The sequence below is a fragment of the Heliangelus exortis genome, chromosome 4, assembly GCF_036169615.1.
Source record: "Heliangelus exortis chromosome 4, bHelExo1.hap1, whole genome shotgun sequence".
Lineage (NCBI taxonomy): Eukaryota > Metazoa > Chordata > Aves > Apodiformes > Trochilidae > Heliangelus > Heliangelus exortis.
In genome coordinates, this window is record NC_092425.1 from 8,200,559 (window position 1) to 8,219,487 (window position 18,929).

The 18,929-nt window shown below is 35.7% G+C and overlaps 1 protein-coding gene across 4 annotated transcripts in view; it reads right to left on the reverse strand.

The window, feature by feature from the left end:
- Positions 1-4,001: 4,001 nt before the first annotated feature.
- The window catches only part of CCSER1 (coiled-coil serine rich protein 1), a 669,425-nt gene continuing 654,497 nt past the window's right edge, over positions 4,002-18,929 (reverse strand). For all 4 annotated transcript variants that reach the window (XM_071742835.1, XM_071742834.1, XM_071742832.1 and 1 more), the window contains one exon: positions 4,002-7,979. In XM_071742835.1, the coding sequence (XP_071598936.1) occupies positions 7,494-7,979 (486 nt within the window). In that variant the 3' untranslated portion in view covers positions 4,002-7,493. The remainder of the gene's footprint in view (positions 7,980-18,929) is intronic.

Consider the following 18,929-nt stretch of genomic DNA (forward strand, 5'->3'; position numbering starts at 1 on the left):
AACCATATTCCTACTAATCTAATTTAAAAAAATCAATATAATGCTGCTTGATTTTCTTCAGAGACAAGTGGTTGTATCCAAAGGCTATGTGGTTTTTTTCAGTCAGTGCACAAAGACTGAATTTGAAACAATCAGGTTCTTATTGCACACAAGTTACAGAACATCAAAACACAATTTAAAGCAAAAAACCAAAAAAAAAAAAAAAATCAATGAAAAAATTCAGAAGATATTTGGTACTGTGATACTAAAATCAAAGGTTATGTTTGTGGCTTAAACGTTTTTAAATACTATATAATATTTATCTGCCAAAAAAGCATAATAACTTAACTCATTCATGGCTTTGTAAGGTAAAACCACCAAAAATCACAAAAAAACCTTGTCCAAAAACCTACATATATTTTACAGCTTCATTTTCAGAACATAATTGAAAGGTAGATACCTTGGGGCAAATATCTTCACTATTGTAAATTCCTCTCCAAGTTGTTTTTTAATTTAAAGTCTGTTATCTCTTAGAAAAAATACTCTCATTTCTTTCTTTTTAAATTTAGTTACCACATAAATCATTGTAAGTGAAATCCTGGGCTAAGATACATTCAGTGAAAAAGCTTTCCATTGCCTCATGGAGTACTGTCCTCTTTTCAATAATCTTCCAGAGTGCACTTCTTATACTTAATTTTTAATTACTTATACTTAATATTTTCCTCCTTTTCTCACCTTTTTTTGTTTTTTCACAGCCTCTAATTCAGGCTGTATGACATTGTTAATTATATTTAAAAATTGTTTTCAATAGTAAATAGCAGCTGGCCTTGCAGTGTATTGTTTTAGAAATTCAATGGCTGTTTATCAGCACATAGTACAAAAATTAATTCCTTATTAGTCCATCAATTTTTACAGTGGTCAGTAGCTAAAAAAACCAAAATTATCATCCTAAACAGCAATACACTCATAAACCAGCACACAATGAGAAAATGATCAGAAATAATGCTGGATTTTAATACCTAAAGCAAAACAGTCCTGTTAAAAAATAATAATAAAAAAAAGTGCATGTACAACTTCCAAAAATACTCAGAATTGGACTGACTTTAATTGTATGCAAATTGGTTTGAATTTGACATGGGCTGAACTGCCAGCAGAGATTTGTATGGAAGTTTTCTCACAAGAATTGTGATCCTTCACTGGAAAGTAAAACCAAAGCCACAACCCTGTTAATCACACTTAGTTTTTTGAAGGATTTGGGTCATGACTTTTCAGCATTTCCTTCTTTTTTAAAGTATACCAGTCCCTAGTGTAAGGGCACTACCATGGCTGCATTAAATGCATTTACACAAACCTACTCCAGATAGTTAGAAATTACTACACAAAGTGCAAGACTTTAGAGATACAATTTTTTGTTTGTTTGTTTGGGTTTTTTTGGTCTGAATTGTTGAATTGTTTCTGTATATGATGCAATTCTGTTGTTTTGCTTACCCTTATCCTTCAGATAAAAATAACATTGCTAATAAGAGGTATATTCACTCAGAAGCTCTTTGATCAAAAAATCAAGTACCCTCATCCATACTTTGTGATGTTAGGTGATCATTTTAGCTCATTTCTTTTTATTTCAAGAGATTTATTTTTTAAACATTACTTCAGACTATTTCACAGAAAATGGCTGTGCACCACCACACAGAACAGAACAGAAAAAGAGTTCTCAGTCTGTCACCACTTACCCATCCATCACATTTTTCCTAGCTACAAAACATCTGTTCTCCACTTACACAGATTTTTATATACTTTTGATCCTCTTGCTTAAATGATATCAGATGCATCACTGATTAAGGACTTTGCTTAAATTCTCCTTGTAATATTGATCATCCCTACACACAGTCAGAGAATATATAAAAGTAATTTTTTTCCCCATAGCCTTAACTGTGGAAAAGAAATAGATAGCTTTTGTTTTTTAAATCGTGATTTGAAAGAAAAGCCTGACAGTATAGCTGGACAAGGGGCTTGAGAAGTATAAGTAAAAATACTTTTTGTATGTCATGCCTTTCAAACAATAGATTTGAATTAAATTGTTTATGTTAGAAAATCATATTATTTGTTCTTTACATTTTCAAAGAAGGATTCAATTGTTTTACTTTGCTGGTATTGTTCTTATGCTTAAAGTTAAGCAGAGAATTCTGAACCCTATTGAAATCAAGTTAGGTAAGAGAAAGAATATAAGGTAATTTGTACATCATATGTAGCACTCAGATAAAGTGCATTGACATAATGGAGAAATAAAAATAAAAATAAATTTCTCCTATTACTGTTGATATCCAGTTATTAGCCCCTGATTATGGCTTTTTCAGTGTGATAAAAGCAGGCCTGAGACAGGTGATGTATTTATTTATACAGATGTTAAAATAAGTTTTAGAGCCATTTGGTGATAAATGTAAATTGACTGGAACCACAATTCACCAAGAGAACTGGAGCCTTTAGTTAAGAGCTGGATTTTTTTTCTGTGAATGTATCTCTTACTACTCTACCAGCAGCACAGCTGGGGAGAAAATACGTGATCTTAATGATCACATAATAAAAAAAAAATAAAAAAATCCAACAGAGCCTTTTAAATCAGAAATGACACTGGTGCAACCTGTGTACATTGTCAGCACAAGGACTGTTTCTGAAATCCAGAGTAACAGCAAGAAATGCAACATGAAATATAAGGAGATATTATTTGCACAATAGAAAAATCTTCTGTTGGAGTGTTTTGTGCTCTATAACCTCTGCACAGATTTGGAAAACCAACAGATAGGACACTTGGCACATCCATCAGATTCTCACAAATGTTTTGTAGTTAAGATCAACCAGGAGAGGTTTGCCATCCCCAGGGATCATGCAGAGAAACCCAGATAAGTTTCCTGTTGTTCTGCTTTCACTGGGGCAGGATTGCTTCTGCAGGAATCCTCAGCAGCCCTCCCCATGTGTTTCAAGTACAGGATTGAGGGCTAGAAAAAAAATTTATGCTGGTAAAAATTATGGGTGGGGAAGGTGTTTGGATTTTTGTTTGGTTGGTTTGGTTTTGGTTACGCTTCGTTTCTTTATGTATGGAAAGATCTTTTGTGCAATTTAAACAAAAAAATAACCCTCAAAAATTCTAATATATTTCAGCAAGTAGGTCCCTTTACCTTTGCAACAAGTGAAGACTTTTGAAGAAGAAAATAATTAAATCCAGACAGTTGTCCTAGACTGAAAATAAACTGCACATCTCAAGCCCCTCAGAAAGGGCATTGTCTTTCATAGTAAAAAGTGCCAGTATCATATGTGGATACACTCCCAAAAGCTGCACAGACCATCAGTGATGAAGCAAGATTCAAACTTGAATCTTGCTGGTTAAAACCAGCACGTGGCATTTTTCACTTTAAAAAAAATAGGTTTCAGCAAGGTATGATGTCCAAATGATCCTAGAAGTGCCTTATGGAGCACAGCTTCAGTTTAAAGGCAATCATGGCCTGCATGATTTGAGCCTGTTCTTCTGAGGATCTCTGCCAGCTTCTTGCTGACAGGAAAACTTTAAAATACATCCTGGAAATGATGGTTTTTGTTTCTACAAGCTGGGAGGAGACCTCCATCAATACTTTCAATGCACTTTCTCACTCTCTACTGCCTCCTCCATCAGGCAATTCTGCCCCAGAAAATAACCCTCAGTAGCAAGAAGTTACAGAGAAGATAGGACACATTTCATTAATTCTTTTAGTGACAGAACTAAACTTTTGAAACACTACAAACATCTGTAAGAAAACTCCCCTGGATTTTTTGCTTCAGGTATTTATTTCAAAGTTTTGGTAGAAGTCTGTTACTCTACTGGACTTCATCTATGATTTATGTAGATGTACAGAGTTTTGTATGGATTATTTTGCTATTGAATGTGAAGGGGGGGAAAAATATATTTGCTATAAATCGTGAACTGCCATTTTTTGCTAGGTCAAATATTTCCTTGTCTTTTCTGTAAATCAGGAAAGATTTCTGAAGTCACAGATCTCCGATGCATAAACTGAGACTAGATGGACTAAAGGCACAATTCCAATCATTTTAACTCCATGTTATCTAACTGAAGTCAATGCTGTACCAATGAAACCAGTACTAATTTGTAATTAAGAGGGTAAAGTGAATCAGCACAGACAGAAATCTCTACTTCCAAACTGGCTTTTAGATAAGAGAAAAAATACCAGGTTTTAGACAGTAGCTCCAGTGAAGCTGTAGGACAAACATTAATATCCTAGTGTAAATTTCAAATGCTTATGCAAACCTCATGTGAACGTCTTATTCTGGGTACACTCATAATTTAAAAAAAAAAAAAAAAAATATTTGTAAGGAAAGCCCTTCACTTGTGTGGATGTCTATGTTTTGGAATGAAAGGCAACAAATTTAAATGGGAGGCTCTGGATTTTAAAAAGAAATCTATTTCAGATGATTTATTTTATGCAGAGAGGGTCAGTCTTTCTTCAAAAGTGGCTGACAGGTTTATGGTCAGATGCTTCCAGATGCTGTTAAAGAGCCTAAATAGAGGAGAGGTTTAGAGTGCAACTTCTTGCTTCAGTGTGCACAAGCACCCACCTAAACTCCATTCACATGCACAACATATAACAAAAAACTCTTTCCACAATGAAATCCAAACAGAAGAAGAGTACTGAACAAGTGTTTTCCTGCTTTCCTAATAGTCTATGACCAAGGTTGGCCCTAGCATTGTATCTTCTGCATACATCCTGCAGAAACACTCAAGTAAGGGAAACAAGGGTAAATCTGGAGACACCATCTCAGGTGTGGCTCTATTATATTACTAAAAATCTAGGGGGCAGATCTAAGCTTTCATTTGCCAAATGATTGTTTCAAAAAATGGGACATTGCCTGAAATGGAAACTGCTTTTCTATTGGGGATTTCCTCCTCCTTCACAAAGCCTCTACCACACCTAAACGTATGGATTAATAGTAAGCAATTTTCAGCAGAAATTTTACAGTTATGCTTTGTTGTACAAACAGATATATTAAAAAAAAAAAAAGGATAAAAGAGTCCATCCATGGAAAAAAATCATGTGTCTTCTCCCCCTGGTGTCATGTCTTTGGATATGTACAGCCTTGGAGAAATGTATAAATAATTTTATACATGGAACTCTTAAAAAACTAGAGATTTTTAGTACAAAGGAATCAATTCACTGAAATTATGACCACATGCTGTTGCTTTTATGATATACTATATACACAAGAGGATCAAACAAAAGACCTCTGTTTTACAGTTACTGCTGTACTGTACATTAACATGTGGCTAATACCCTTCTGTGGGTGAGATTTACACTTAGTATTACAAATATTATAACAATGCTGAAAATACTGATACAAAACAGCTTCAAGATGACATTTTAAAAATATCCCTCATTTTTAATTGAACTGTTTTCTCCAGGTTTTTTAAGCTTCATCTTTATAAAAGATTCTCCAAGAAAATAGTAGCATTTAAAATTTTCTTTTTGAAATGGATAGATGGATTTTTTTTTTAATAAAATGTAATCCAAAAGTCTGTTTTTCCAGAAAAAAACAACTATAGATACAGTAGATAAGGTAAAATTGAAGAGTTTTTCTGTTTTTCTGCTTTTTAATGTAGTATAGTACAATTGTATCCTGGAAAAAAAAATTCATTGATTACAGTGTATGCAAACTTATTTACAGATCTGAAATATAATTGCATACAGCAACTTTTCAGATGAGCAAGACTGAAATGCATTGTTAGTAAGAACCAACTGTCTTTTCAATCTACCTTACGAGACCACTCAGAGAAAAACATGCTTCTGAGCAGAGAAATCTTGTTACTACTATTTTTCATTTTTTTGGTAGAGTTTAAATTATGAGTCAATGCAGGACTGGGAGTCTCAAATACCTATATAATTCAGTCAAGCTGTGTTTGCAATTTTTGCACATTCTGTTTTGGCAGTAGCTATGCACACAAGAACACAAAGAAGTTTGGCAAATGTTTGTCTTGATTTCATGTATCCAGCTCTGGATACCCAAAGTTACCACCACAGAATTTTTAGACAAAACCTGCTCTCTTCAACATCAGATAATAAAAAAAATCCTGTGTTTGCTCTAACCAAATTAAAATTCTCAACGAATCAAATCCTGAAAGTTCAAGCTGCTGACATGACTTTGCAGAATATCTGCCAAGCTTATTATCTATTTTTTTCTTAATCCAACCAATCCTTGAATTAATTCAAATATTAAGCAGTTAAGCACATATTTAACACTAGGTAAAATCTGTATCATTAATTCATTTTATATACCCTATGTGGCTTACCTTTTAAAAGTTACATCCTTTTTAGTGATTACAGAAGCTTTGTTTTTCATGATATGCTACTTCAGTTAACTCACTGGTTTGCTGCTTTGTGTGAGGATGTGCTGCACCCCTGTCTTTCATTATTAATCACTAGTTAAAGAGAGCAGTGATTTGTCTCAGATCTGCCTCAGTTGTACTTAAATGTGCCAAATTATTTATAAAATACTATGTGTCAACAGATTACCATTCAAAGAGGTTACCCTCCAACAGAGAGGTTGTGAACTAAGTGTCACGCTTGGGATATGCCACATGTAACTTGACTGAGGTGCCTGGTTTTGAGCCCTCTGAAAGGGGAAAGCAGGATTTTTTGTTACTGAAGAGTCTGCAAGTTCTGTGGTGTGATCAGATGACTTCATATTCCTGAGAGACCAGCATGCTGCCCAGCAGGCACCATCTGATTCACCTCACTTGTGTGTAACACATCAAGACTTGCAAACAAAAGCAAACAAATGTAGTTAAATAGAGGTGGGGAGAGGGAAGGAAAGGTTGAAGAACCAAGATGAGATCCAATTACTTACTCAAATACCTGATGAGCCTCTATGAACCTTGCTGGGAAAGAAAAATCAGTCACTTGCTCTACTTGTGGCATGAGGCATTCATAAAATACACACAACAGGTGGTAACACACCCCTAAAACCGAGCAAATTTCACTGTGTTTAAAAAAAAAAAAAGTGTGAAAAGAGGGTCCTCAAAACTTCTGATTCCTTATTTCCCTAGTCTATGAAATTCAAGAGGGTTTTCTAATTACTTATCTATTCATTCCTCACATCTACTTTAACAGTAACATTATTAAACATACACAGTATTACTTAAAATCACCTTCTAGAATTTCAGGGAATGATAGTGGCTTGTAGAGGGAGAAAAAAAAATATTTAGCCAATATTGGACTAGCAATGCTAGTATAATGGTCCCATTTATTATCCTCATGGTGACTTTTGCATGAAAAATCAATATAGTTATTTAACAATCTAGTTCATCCTTTTACCACAGTCCCCAATGGGAAAGTACAGAACCTACAGACAACGACACATTTTTTACTTTTTTTTTTCTCAGTTGAAAGTAGCAGCAAACGAAAGACTCAGCTCTAAGTGAGCTTATGTTCCTCTTTAATCAACTCCCCTTGCATGGCAAAAATCCGAGCACCTTCTTAACCATCCTGTTGCCCTAACGTCTGTAGCTCTGCTGTGTGTAGATTGTGGTGAAGGAAAACATTTTTTCTGCTGTACATATGCAAAGAGATGGGTCCCCTGGGAGGCTGTCCAAGTCTCCCTGTGAAAGTGGTGTGCTGACGGGGTGCAGCACTTTGCTCTTTTGGAGCTCCTGAGAACATTGGGTAGGTGTCTGCCTTGGATGCTGCCTTTGCGGGACTCGGTGCTGTGGTGGCCAAACCATTCTGGGTGACCTCTGAAGCGAGGGTTTCATAGGTGCCTCTGGTGTGCTTGATGACTTCCACAATCTCCTTCTCTTTCAGGAGGTTGCTCAGATACAAATTAGAGATTTGGCAGCTCTTGCTTTCATAGGCAGGTGCTTGGTTGCCCGATGAGTATCTAAAAGGGTCCTCGGTGGGAGTATGTGCTGACTTTCTGTCCCTTGTGCTGAGATTTTTGCTCACCGTTCTGTTTGGAAATGTAGCCTGGGAAAACAAAAGAAAATGTTGTGTTAGTAATAGATTTCATCAGGGAAATGGTGTAAGGGATATAAAACACTCCTCATTACAGAGGTACATGAGGCTGGAAGATTAAAATGAAAGATGAATCTCAAATGCTGGCAAAACTCTCAAAACACAGCTAGCATACAACAAAAGTATTGTTCACTCACATGTAACAGAACTAATATTGAGCAGGTTATTATTATAGATAATGATTTGGGCATTTTCTTTAGAAAAATAGTTTAAATAACAGGAGGATTTTTTTTTTTCTTTTTTTTTGGGGGGGGGGGCGGAACATAAGAAATGGATAAAAAGGTTCCATGAATTGCAAACAGATTTTCAAAAGCATTTCACAAGAGGAAACAAGAATTTTGACTGCATACAGTTCAACTCTTAATACGCTGAAATACTTACAAAATGTAAAGAACATCTTTTGTGAATATCTTCATGCTTCAGTTAAGCTCAGAACATGCTCACTTTTCACTGTCCCTGGGATGTAGGTGTTTTGTTGTGTACTTACAGTTAAATACATGCCAAAAAGGTCTGCCAGAGCAGAGCAATAATTTTATTTCAGCTGCAACATAAGAATGATTCCAGCTTGTTAACAACTTTAACGCTCTGTGAGCTTGCATGAATTTATTTTTCTCCAAATAAGAGGAATTTACCTGCACATGGCAAGCCAGGGGAATGACACGTGCTAAACTGGGAATGTTCAGAAGCCTGGTGTCCAGAGGAGCTTTAAGCCTATATGGCTTTGTAAGAAATATTCTATTTATATATTGTTACAAATCATATATGACACCAATTTTCCCAATAAGAATTAAATAACTAAAAGCTGTATTTGAGTTCCAAAAGTTGTTGACGTGACCTACTTAAACTCTACTGTCCTTTGTCATCTAATGTGTGGGAAAAAAAAATAAAAAAAGAGGGGGGGTGGTCAGTACCTCCTCTGGTCAGTTGTTTCCTAACTTACAGTGCCATTAGTGCACCTCTGCTTTTTCTGTGTATTTGTTTTTGTTTGGTTGGGTTTTTTTAACTAGCCAGTTTATGGTAACTAAGCTGCAGCTATGTGAAGAAGGATTCTAATAATAGCATCAATTGTACTTGATTTTAAGTCATTTTGGAATACACATTTGTCTTTGTTCTATCCCTGACACTTTCCCAGTTCCTGGTCAAAGCACCTACTTCTGACGTTCATTTGCAAAAAAAAGTACTATTTTACTACATATAGGTTTTCTGCAACAGAACTCTGGAAAAATATAATATCAGCTTCCTGATGCTTACATTGCTATGTGGGCTCTGATCTTGGAGAGCAAATCTGAGAAAACAAAAAATACTCCTAAGCCTTACAATTCTGCTTTGCTAAAAAATATTTCAGGATGTTTCACTTATTCCATGGGAATACTTATTGTGTCAGGACAATCAGTGTCACTTCATATGCACTTCTATTTTAAAGCAACACAGAGGAATGATAAAGTCAATATTCACAGCTTACTTTTTTGGGGTTATTTTATTTTTGTTTTTTTTTTAGTATAGGCAGGTTAATTGACATGCTTCTACAGATTCATATGGAGGTTTGGATAGAAGTATTGCAGTGCATTTTAGGTGTCAGAGATGGTATTTTCAAAAACTATTAGTACTGGAGCACCATTTTTCCCATTTGGTGCTGATTGCACCCAGATTCATACACAGGAGTGGAACTCTTCTGGAAAATGTCACTTAAGGTTTCATGCCTACAGCACATGGATGTTGAGATGAAATTTAATTCCTAGGTAATCATTCTTGGGGAAACTTCTATGGAAGATCAGTCTTTATAAAATTATTTTACTTCTGTGCTAGTTAATAAAATCCTCCTTTGGGGGAAGAGAGCCAAATTCAATGCTCTGACAAAAATCCTTGAGTTTGTTATAAGTAAATGTTTCTGCAGTTACCATGTGTCAGTCTGTGCCCTCTGACAACCTAAAGACTGGCATCATAGAACTGAGAGGAACTTCATGATGGATCACCCATTCTCTTCTACACCTCTGGTTAGCATCAGCTTAGCCCTATGTTTTTCCTGAAATATTTTTTTATTAACCAGCTGTTAAGGACCTTCTTCAATGTAACCTGTACAGCCTCAGATAACCTCTTCCACTATATTGTCTTTATTTTTAGGAAAAGTCTTCCTAATGTCTAAACTGAATCTTTCTAGCTGCAAGACTATTTTTTTTCTACCTCTATATACCATGGAAATGAAGGAAGAATTTCCATTTGATCTTTGAATACCTGTTTATGTCTTTGAAGAATGCTGTCAAGCTACCCCTTAATCTTCCCTGCTCTAAAATAAAAAACATCACACTGATGTTTTCTCATAGGGCTCATCTTGTAAACTCTGAGTCATTCACACTTGTCTTTTCTATAGATTCTTTTCAGTAATTCCATGTTTTTTCTTGAAGTAAATAGACCATGAGTACAGTACTTGAGGTAATCCTCTACAACTACCCAGCAGAAGCAGCACTATTAATCCTAGGCAGGACTTCTTCAGCCACTTCTAATTCACTCCAGTACAAGGTTTGTAGTTTTACCTTGCAGCAGCATGAAATTGCTCACTCGTGTTCATCCAGTTGTCCACAATAGTTACAAGGTCTTTTTCTACAAAATTATTACCAAGTTGTTAGCTGATTATTGTAACAAAATTTCTCATTTTCCTGAGTTGAAATTCATAATTATCCCTCTGATCTTTTACCTAATGTATCAGGATCATTCTGGATTCCTATTTTATCCATTAACATGTTTTCCATCCCACCCAGCTTCATGTAAACTGTAAATTTAATAAGAATATTTTCTAGTCCATCATCCAGGTAGTAAATGAATAGTGTTGAACACTATAGAACCTGACTTACTGTAGCCTTCTGTTTTAACACTGGGGCACTGATAAGTTATCTCCAAGGACTGTTTTCCAATCTTCTATTTGTTTAATTTAGTCTGCACCATATGTTTGTAAAACAGTATCATAAGCCTTACTAAAACCAAGAAATCAGACATCCACAGCTTCTCTTCTAGCCAGAAGGGCAGTTACTGTGCTGTTGAATGAAATTAGATTGGTTTGGCAATTTTTATTTGATTTGTAATCCATGTTGGCTCTTGTTCATTTCATTTTCTTCTATGTGCTTTTAGTTCGTTCATTTATGTACCTCAAGATTTTGTATGAGGACTGATCTAATGGAAAATGTTATTTAAGATTAATCATAACCATCCCCCAACACTGACAAAAATAGACCCTGATACTGCTCTTTGATCAGGATGTACTTGTTTTAACAAACACACCTCAGAGCTTTTCATGCTGGCATACACAGCTCAGCAAAAAGTCTAGGAATTAAGAACTGTTTCTCTTCTTAGAGCTGCTATTGAAGTGCCAGGCAATGCATGTAATTTATCTGTGTAATCAGCAGCCACCCTTGTTCTTGTCTTCCTTCAGTGAGATTGCTGAGTCATAAGCAGCAGGACGTGTGAAGGTTAAATTTCATATGAAATATTTTCATTTTAGAAAATACCTGCCAGATTTGGAGGTCTCCAAAATACTTGCTGCTGGCTGTTGCCCAGTGGGGGGAGACAGTGTGTGTGTATGTATGTGGTAAGGTAAGGTAAGGTCTTACTCAGCTTTGAGAAGCTCTAAATTGCTACTGAATAATTAAACAAATACCAGGTGGTAACAAATTAAGAGCTAGATTACCTAAATTTTAAAACATCAACAAAAATTTAGAATATTCCTCCATTATTCCAAGATACTGGTTTGACCCTACTTTAAGCAATAAGGCACAAATGGTTAACAAGGAAAGAGAGACTCATTCTATCAGATGCATAGATAGTCATGAAATTAATGGAGATTTTAATAAAAACATTGCCAAAAAAGCAATAGTGTCACTGTTATCTGTGACAAATTAGTGAATAACAGTTTCTGATCGGGAAAAGAGAACAGTGGTCAGATGGGAGTATTTCAACAAGAAGTCTCTCCTGCACCTACCCTTGAATGATACTATAAAAATCAATGCTATAATTCAAACGTTTTTATAGAAGTCACAATATGAAGATTTGAAAAGGATTGCACGTTGTTCATTTGCTGAATTCACATGGTGTAGTTTGAAAGAACTGAGTCCAACTAAATTTTCTTGCTGGCCCATTTTACAGATGTTTAGACTTCTCATGACCTGGCCAGAGTAAGAGAAATATCCCAGAGTGAAATCCAGAAAGATAAAAACCACACATGCAGCACCAACATGAAAAATACTTTGAAAAAACTTGAGCTTTTCTTTTTTAACCTATATCTGCTTATCTTCCTCTAAATGTTCCATGCCAAATTTTTGGCAGTTGTCTTTTAGGTACCAACTGCATCCTCTGAGCAGTAAGATGTGGGTGAGCAAAGCCCCAATCCCAACTCATCTGTTTGCCAATTTGAAGGCCAGGTCCTCATCCAAAGCTAAAGGTGGCTTGATGCCAGCTGTGTTCCAGCCTACCCTGGAGCAGCTGCAGGGCTGCTGTAAACTGCTGCTTGGCAGAGACCCAAGGAACCAATCTGCCAGCTGGTGACTGCTGAAGCAAAAAAAAAAAAAAAAAAAAAAAAATCCATTCATCTCTTTCCCTTTTATTTTTCAGTAGCTCAGCTAGAACCAAAAACTCCTTTGCCCCAGAAATCCCCAACCCTACAGCCTGCCTAAGGGTGGACTCAGGAAATGTGCTGCAATAGGATGCAAATAGAGCTCTGAGTTTTCTTTCAAAAGTACACCATTTTAAATATATGGAGGGCAAAAAAAATTTATCCTTCTGTGTTGTTTCAATTAGATCCTAAAGTTTAAAAAAAATCCGGATTTTAATTTCCTGTAAAAAAAAAAATTATAGGTTTGAATCATTGTAACTCGGGTTTTAAGGTAGTGAAAATATGAGAAACATTTTAGGTTTGATTATTCTAAACTGGTGCTAAACATATCAAGAATGAACCAAAACTGGGAACTTAATATTCTTAAAATATTTTTTTTCCATACTTTTTTTCGATCGTTCCTCTTTGCAGTTGTCATTCTGGCAACTTTTTCTTGTGTTAAGAAAAGAGAAAACAAAACCCCTCAATGGCACAGTAATGTCACAGTAATGAAAACTGACTTCTCTTCCAGAAAGCTCCAGAATGGGACATGTTATTAAAAAACCACTGCAGCCATTCATCACTTTCCATCTTCCAACCCAATGAGTGAAATACAAGAGCTATCAACAACACAATACTGCTGCAGGACATGCAAAAATGGATATTGTTGCTGACTATCCTGTGGTAAAGTACTGATGTAAAATGACAGAAAAAGACATAATTACAAAAACATCTCAAAAAATGTGCAGATTTTTAAGATACCTGTGCCCAGAGGCATCTGGGACTCTTGGATGCCTGTAATGTAATTCTTCCAAGTAGAGAAACTTCCTTAAATGCATCATTCTGACAACAGGCACGGAAAATAAAACCAAACAAAATCCTCTCTCACCAGTGTTCCCAGTGCATCCTGACAACCAACCACCAGTGCTTTTGAAGAACAATGTTTTACCACCCCCAAGGATTTTTTACTTTCAGAGACGTTAAAGGAAACACTCTAGAGAGAATAATTATCCAATTTTCCAGAAACTTGACAACTTTCTGGATTATCTCCAGTTTTCATCTGCTTAATTATTTTGTGTTTGCAGGAACACAAGAAATGTAAAATGTGTCCTGTAATGTAAAATGAGCCCAGTGTAGCTCCCTTGGCCCTCATCAGATCTCAGCTGGACTGCAGCACCTTCTGCAGAACTCCCTCTGTTTGCAGTCTAGCCCAGAATTTGGAAAATATAAAGCAACCTAAAGCATTGCAGACACAAAACAAGGTTCTAAAGCTCCACGTTTCTTTGAAGGATGGAAAGGATGTAGTTTTGAACTTAAATCCCTCCAGGTGCCTTTCAGAGTTCTGACAGTTTGTCTAAGTGCAGGTCTGATTTACCAAAACAGAGGTTAACTGAGTACTTTGGACTGCCACATCTGTCACTCTGTCACATATTTAATTTCTGCACCTCCTCACTCCTGTGCTTCCAGCCTAGAGATGATCCAACACAAAATGTAATCTAGCTGCAGCAGGTAATTGTTCTTCATTCAAGTGTCTTACAAAGCACTCACACTCAGTGATTTCAGTAGCACCTGGACCACCAGAGAAGCTTTTACAACCCAGATCTGCACCTATTGCTCAACTGATGCTGCCTTCTGGCAACATGTGACACATGAAAGAAATAAACCCCAGTATTTCAGAGTAAGGCATGGACTAGTATCAACAGGTTATGGGCAAGAACCAGCTGCTGCCATCTGTTACAAAATGAACACAGTCACCATAACTCAAAAACATTTTCCCTTTCAAACATCTTTATCTACTTACTGAAAGCAAAATTTATGGCCAGCTGACATACAGGCCTCTTCCCCATAATGCCTTTATTGGTTGAATACAATTGAACTATAGTGGTCAGCTGATGCCCTAAAAAGCCTTTCTGATAGTTCTCTGTGTGATAAGTAACCCACAGAGGGATGGAATAAAACATTCATCTTCTCAGCATAGAATTATCCTTGAAAATTTTTATTTATGCCAGGAATAATGCACCAGTAAGGCAACAAGGTGTGAAAGAATGTAATGTTACAAAATTTCCTAATTCTCCACTTCTTTGGTTAACTGGAATATTTTTTTCTCATTAGTAAAGCTAATAGAAACCTTCTCATTTTACAGCTGTTTGTTTACCATGCTTTCCAAATTAAACATTTGGAACTTTGGACCCGTTCACCAGCATGAAACATCCTCTTCCAACGACCTAAAAAATTCATTCAGATGACACTGAATAACTTCCCCTTTCGCTTAAAATTCTAAATAACCATAAAAATACTAATGAAAATTAAAAGCTGATAAATAGTGTATCTCTTTCAGTGAAATTACTACAGAGCAGTAGGACATATTATGTCAGATAAGAGATCTTATTTTACATAGTCCATATCAAGGACGTTCCCAAGATCAGGAAGGTGACCTGTAAAAGTGACTTTTAGCAAATGGAGTATTCCTAATTTGGACCTGGGGACAAAAATGGAAAGAAAAATTCAAAGGAACTTTACCTCCTGTTTTAAAAAATCTGCTAAATCTATAATCTTGGAAATGTCCTGTGTTCAGTAAATGATAGCTCCCCCAACTCAACAATTCTTGTAACACCTCTGTATCTCTTCATGCATATAATTTTATTTTTTTTTACTGACCTCAGCCCCTTTGGGGGCTATAAGAGCCAATAATTAAGAAAATACTTTCATTAAGATCTTGTTATACTCCACCTTTGGCTACAGGCAGCAGAGTGTAGAATAAAGTGTGAAATTCAGACTTGCTCATGGACCTTCTAAATTCCATTCAAGGGGACCAGGTAAGTCCCATGTTCACCCAGGACTTTGGTTCTCACTGTTTCTGTGCCACTTGTGTCACGCTTGTAGCTGAAGTTGTATAAAAAGTCATAGGTGCCTACACTTAAGGACCTTTTTTGCTTAACTGATGCAAAATTAACTGATAATAGATGGAGTAGTGGATCCACAGGAACACCAGGATCACTTCACAAGACTTCAGTGCATAAGTTGTGAGCAGTGAAGTATGACACAAAGGTCCTGAGGAAACACTACAGGAGCTTGCTCTGGAATTACAAGCAGGAAAACTAAGCAAGTGCTAATTAACCCTTCTGAAAAAGTGTGCTACTTAACTCATGTTTATTCCTATACTTAGACAAGTGTTTTGGCTTTGCAAGCCTCCTGTGTTTTTTCAAATATACCCTAAAGTTAAGAAAATACCTGGATTTTAATTTCCTGAAAAAAGAAAAAAAAAAAAAAAGAAAAAAAAGAAAAAAAAAAAAGAAAAAGCCCCAAAGTATTTAAAGTATATACCTTGATATAGGTTTGCAAGTCAAACTTGTTAGTATTTCTGTACAGGACTTCATGTGCCATGTAGACATAATAAGTTGTTCAAAGATCTCCACCTCATGGATTTTATGTTTCTTTTGAAGACCAGCTGCCTGAAAGCTAAGAAGACCATTTCTAGCCTCGGGTCTGACATGTGGTCACCAAACCCCATTATCATATCTGTATGTAATCTAAATTTAAAGTGATTTGTAGGATGTACCTACAAGGTACCTCGAGGTATCTTTTAGGTTTTATTGAGTTTCTAACTATAGTGTTATTTATTTCCCTACTCTAATGTCACCTGACATGATTCCCTATACTACGAGGAATCCCATATGTAAATTGAAATTCATATGATTAAATATTATGTATACCAGGATACAGTTGTCTTGCTAGTAGTACTCTCAAAAAGATTTAAATACATGAAGTTCATACTGCTATAGTATAGAACTATAGTGTATAGATCTATATCTGAGACACTTTGGGGAAAACAAATTAAAAAATTGTTTATAAACTCTTATTTCAAAGCTGGAGGTATGTACTAGACTCAGTGCTTATAGATGTATTCCTGTTGTGTTTAGGATGATAATCTTAAGTACCTGGGCACAAGAAGCTTTTGTTTTACCAGCTGGACACACAGGAACTCAAATCTCTGTATGTATTTATGATCTTACTTTTTGCAAAGAAAATAATCATATATAGTTATCCTTAAGTTCAGGGCTTTCTTATTCCACTTCCAACTAGTGAATGTCACAAAACAGATTTCCAAAGAACTTTTTCTGAAAAAAGCACTGCTTACTGTTTCATAAACCCCCCCCCCAGAAAAGCCAGATGAATTATACTGAGCCAAGACTCACCTGTTTACATTGCATCCTTTAACAACATTAGCCCCCCCCCCCCCCCCCCCCCTTACACTAAAGTAAGCTTCATAAATTAGCATCCTGAATTATGAAAGTAATAGGGACAGAACTTATAAGAACAAGAGTCAATTTGCATAAATTGTAAAATTACATTCAGCTACTGTCATGTTAATCAGTGACACTATTGCTCAGCTCAACACAGTCTGCAAAGAAAGCAGAGGATGAACAAAAAGGGCAAAATTTTATTCTGATGACAAGAAAAGAAATCCTAATTTCCCTTTAATTGGCTTGACTTTATTTTATGACAGAATTACTGAAACCAAGACATCTCTGAATGGAGAGTTAAATAGTATTTTAATTGTAATTTATGCATATTTCTATATATTGATAAGGATGCCTATTTTAGGAATGAAATATCCATAACCCAGCCTCTTTTATGATTAGACAAAAACATTACCACATACCTATAATCAATACTTAGCCTTAGCTGGTCATGTCCAATGTGTTCAACAACATGCAAAACAGTTCAGTCTACTATGACAGGATGAACCATTATTATTCCAGAAAGACACCAAGTCTCTGCTATAGGTTTCAGTCAGAAAAAGACACGTATGAACTTTGCACCACAGGACAATGCTGAGTGAGTCACCTTTCACTCACAATAGAAAAATTCCTCTGAAAATATTTTTCTTCAAAGATTTTGACATCTATGATAGCTATAAGTCTATGATGAATGAATCACTCCATGTTTAGGTTTTTATTCAGTATGGACAGTCTAAGAAATAGGGAAAGACCAAGTGGGATTTACTTGGGAGCAGGGACTAAATAATATACTTTTTTTTTTTTTTTTTTTTTACATACAGTGATGACCCAAGAATATATTGTCTTTGTCAGTAATATATTGTCTTTGTCAGTATGGAGTTGATACAAGCAAAGCCTGTTCTCTAGTCTTCACCTTTCATTATAAGATTTATTAATAATTAGAAAATCATGTGAAAGAGAGGAAGGAAACTCACAGCCAAGTGGTATAAGTAGCTGTGGAGGAACTGTACAGGAATTGTGAACCCCCTTAAGCATCCCATACAACTGATTTGATCTATAATTCTGTGATTGTATGATTTACAGGAAAGAGCTATTTCTCTACTGAAACTGTTACTGCTGGTAGATGAATGACATAATTTCCTTCATGTTCTAAAAAACCCCAGAAACCTATCTCCTATCATTTCAAAACTATGTATGGTTGGCAATGAGAGAAAATTTCCCTAAATGTGTAATTTCAAACAAACCAAGTTTCACATAAGTGAGATAGCATATCAGCTAAAGACAAAAAAAACCCAAAAACTGTTTCCACCAGTGACTTACACAAAAGAGGAAAAATATTCCATAGCATCTTCACTGTACCCCTCTAAGGGTCCATTCAGTTAATCTCTCTTTAAATCAGCTGGTAAAGCCTGGTGTTCATCACAAGCTATGCTGATCAGTGTTTGGTAAAGTAATCTGTACCAAGTTAAGACTATTTCATAGATTTCATGCAATTTAAGACCAGGAAAAACTGTCATAATCATCTTGTCTGAGCTTCTCTGCAGTAGAAGCCATAGATATCTCTTGGAGAAATTATATAATGTAAAAAAAGATTATAGAACTAAAATTTAAAAGGCTTAAAGCAGTGGAAAATGTGTTTTATTTCTTCACAATCCACTAACAATGTGTTCCAGGTGCTTGCTGCAAATGTTTCTGTATTTTTGTTAACAATCCTAAATTAGTACTTGAACAAAAAAAAAAAAAAAAAAAAAGCAATATCTGCTAAGAAAACTGCTCCTATTGTACAGCAGGAAAAAAGGTGTCTTGAGAGAGCAGAAGGTTCTAGTGCCTAAGACATTAAGGAGCAGGCAATTTTTGGAGAAAGTGCTGGTTGGGCTTGGAGTTACACTTCTCTGGAGAAAGTTTTGGTCATGTACATAGTCCTGTGTATGATATGATAGTCCTGTTCTCTTTTGTAAATGACTGCCATTCTATGATTCTGGGATTATACAGGATGCATGACTCAGAGGAGACCACTATAGCCTGCAAAATAGCAAATAACACTTGACAAAAACCCTGTAGGACCAAGATCATGTTACTGGA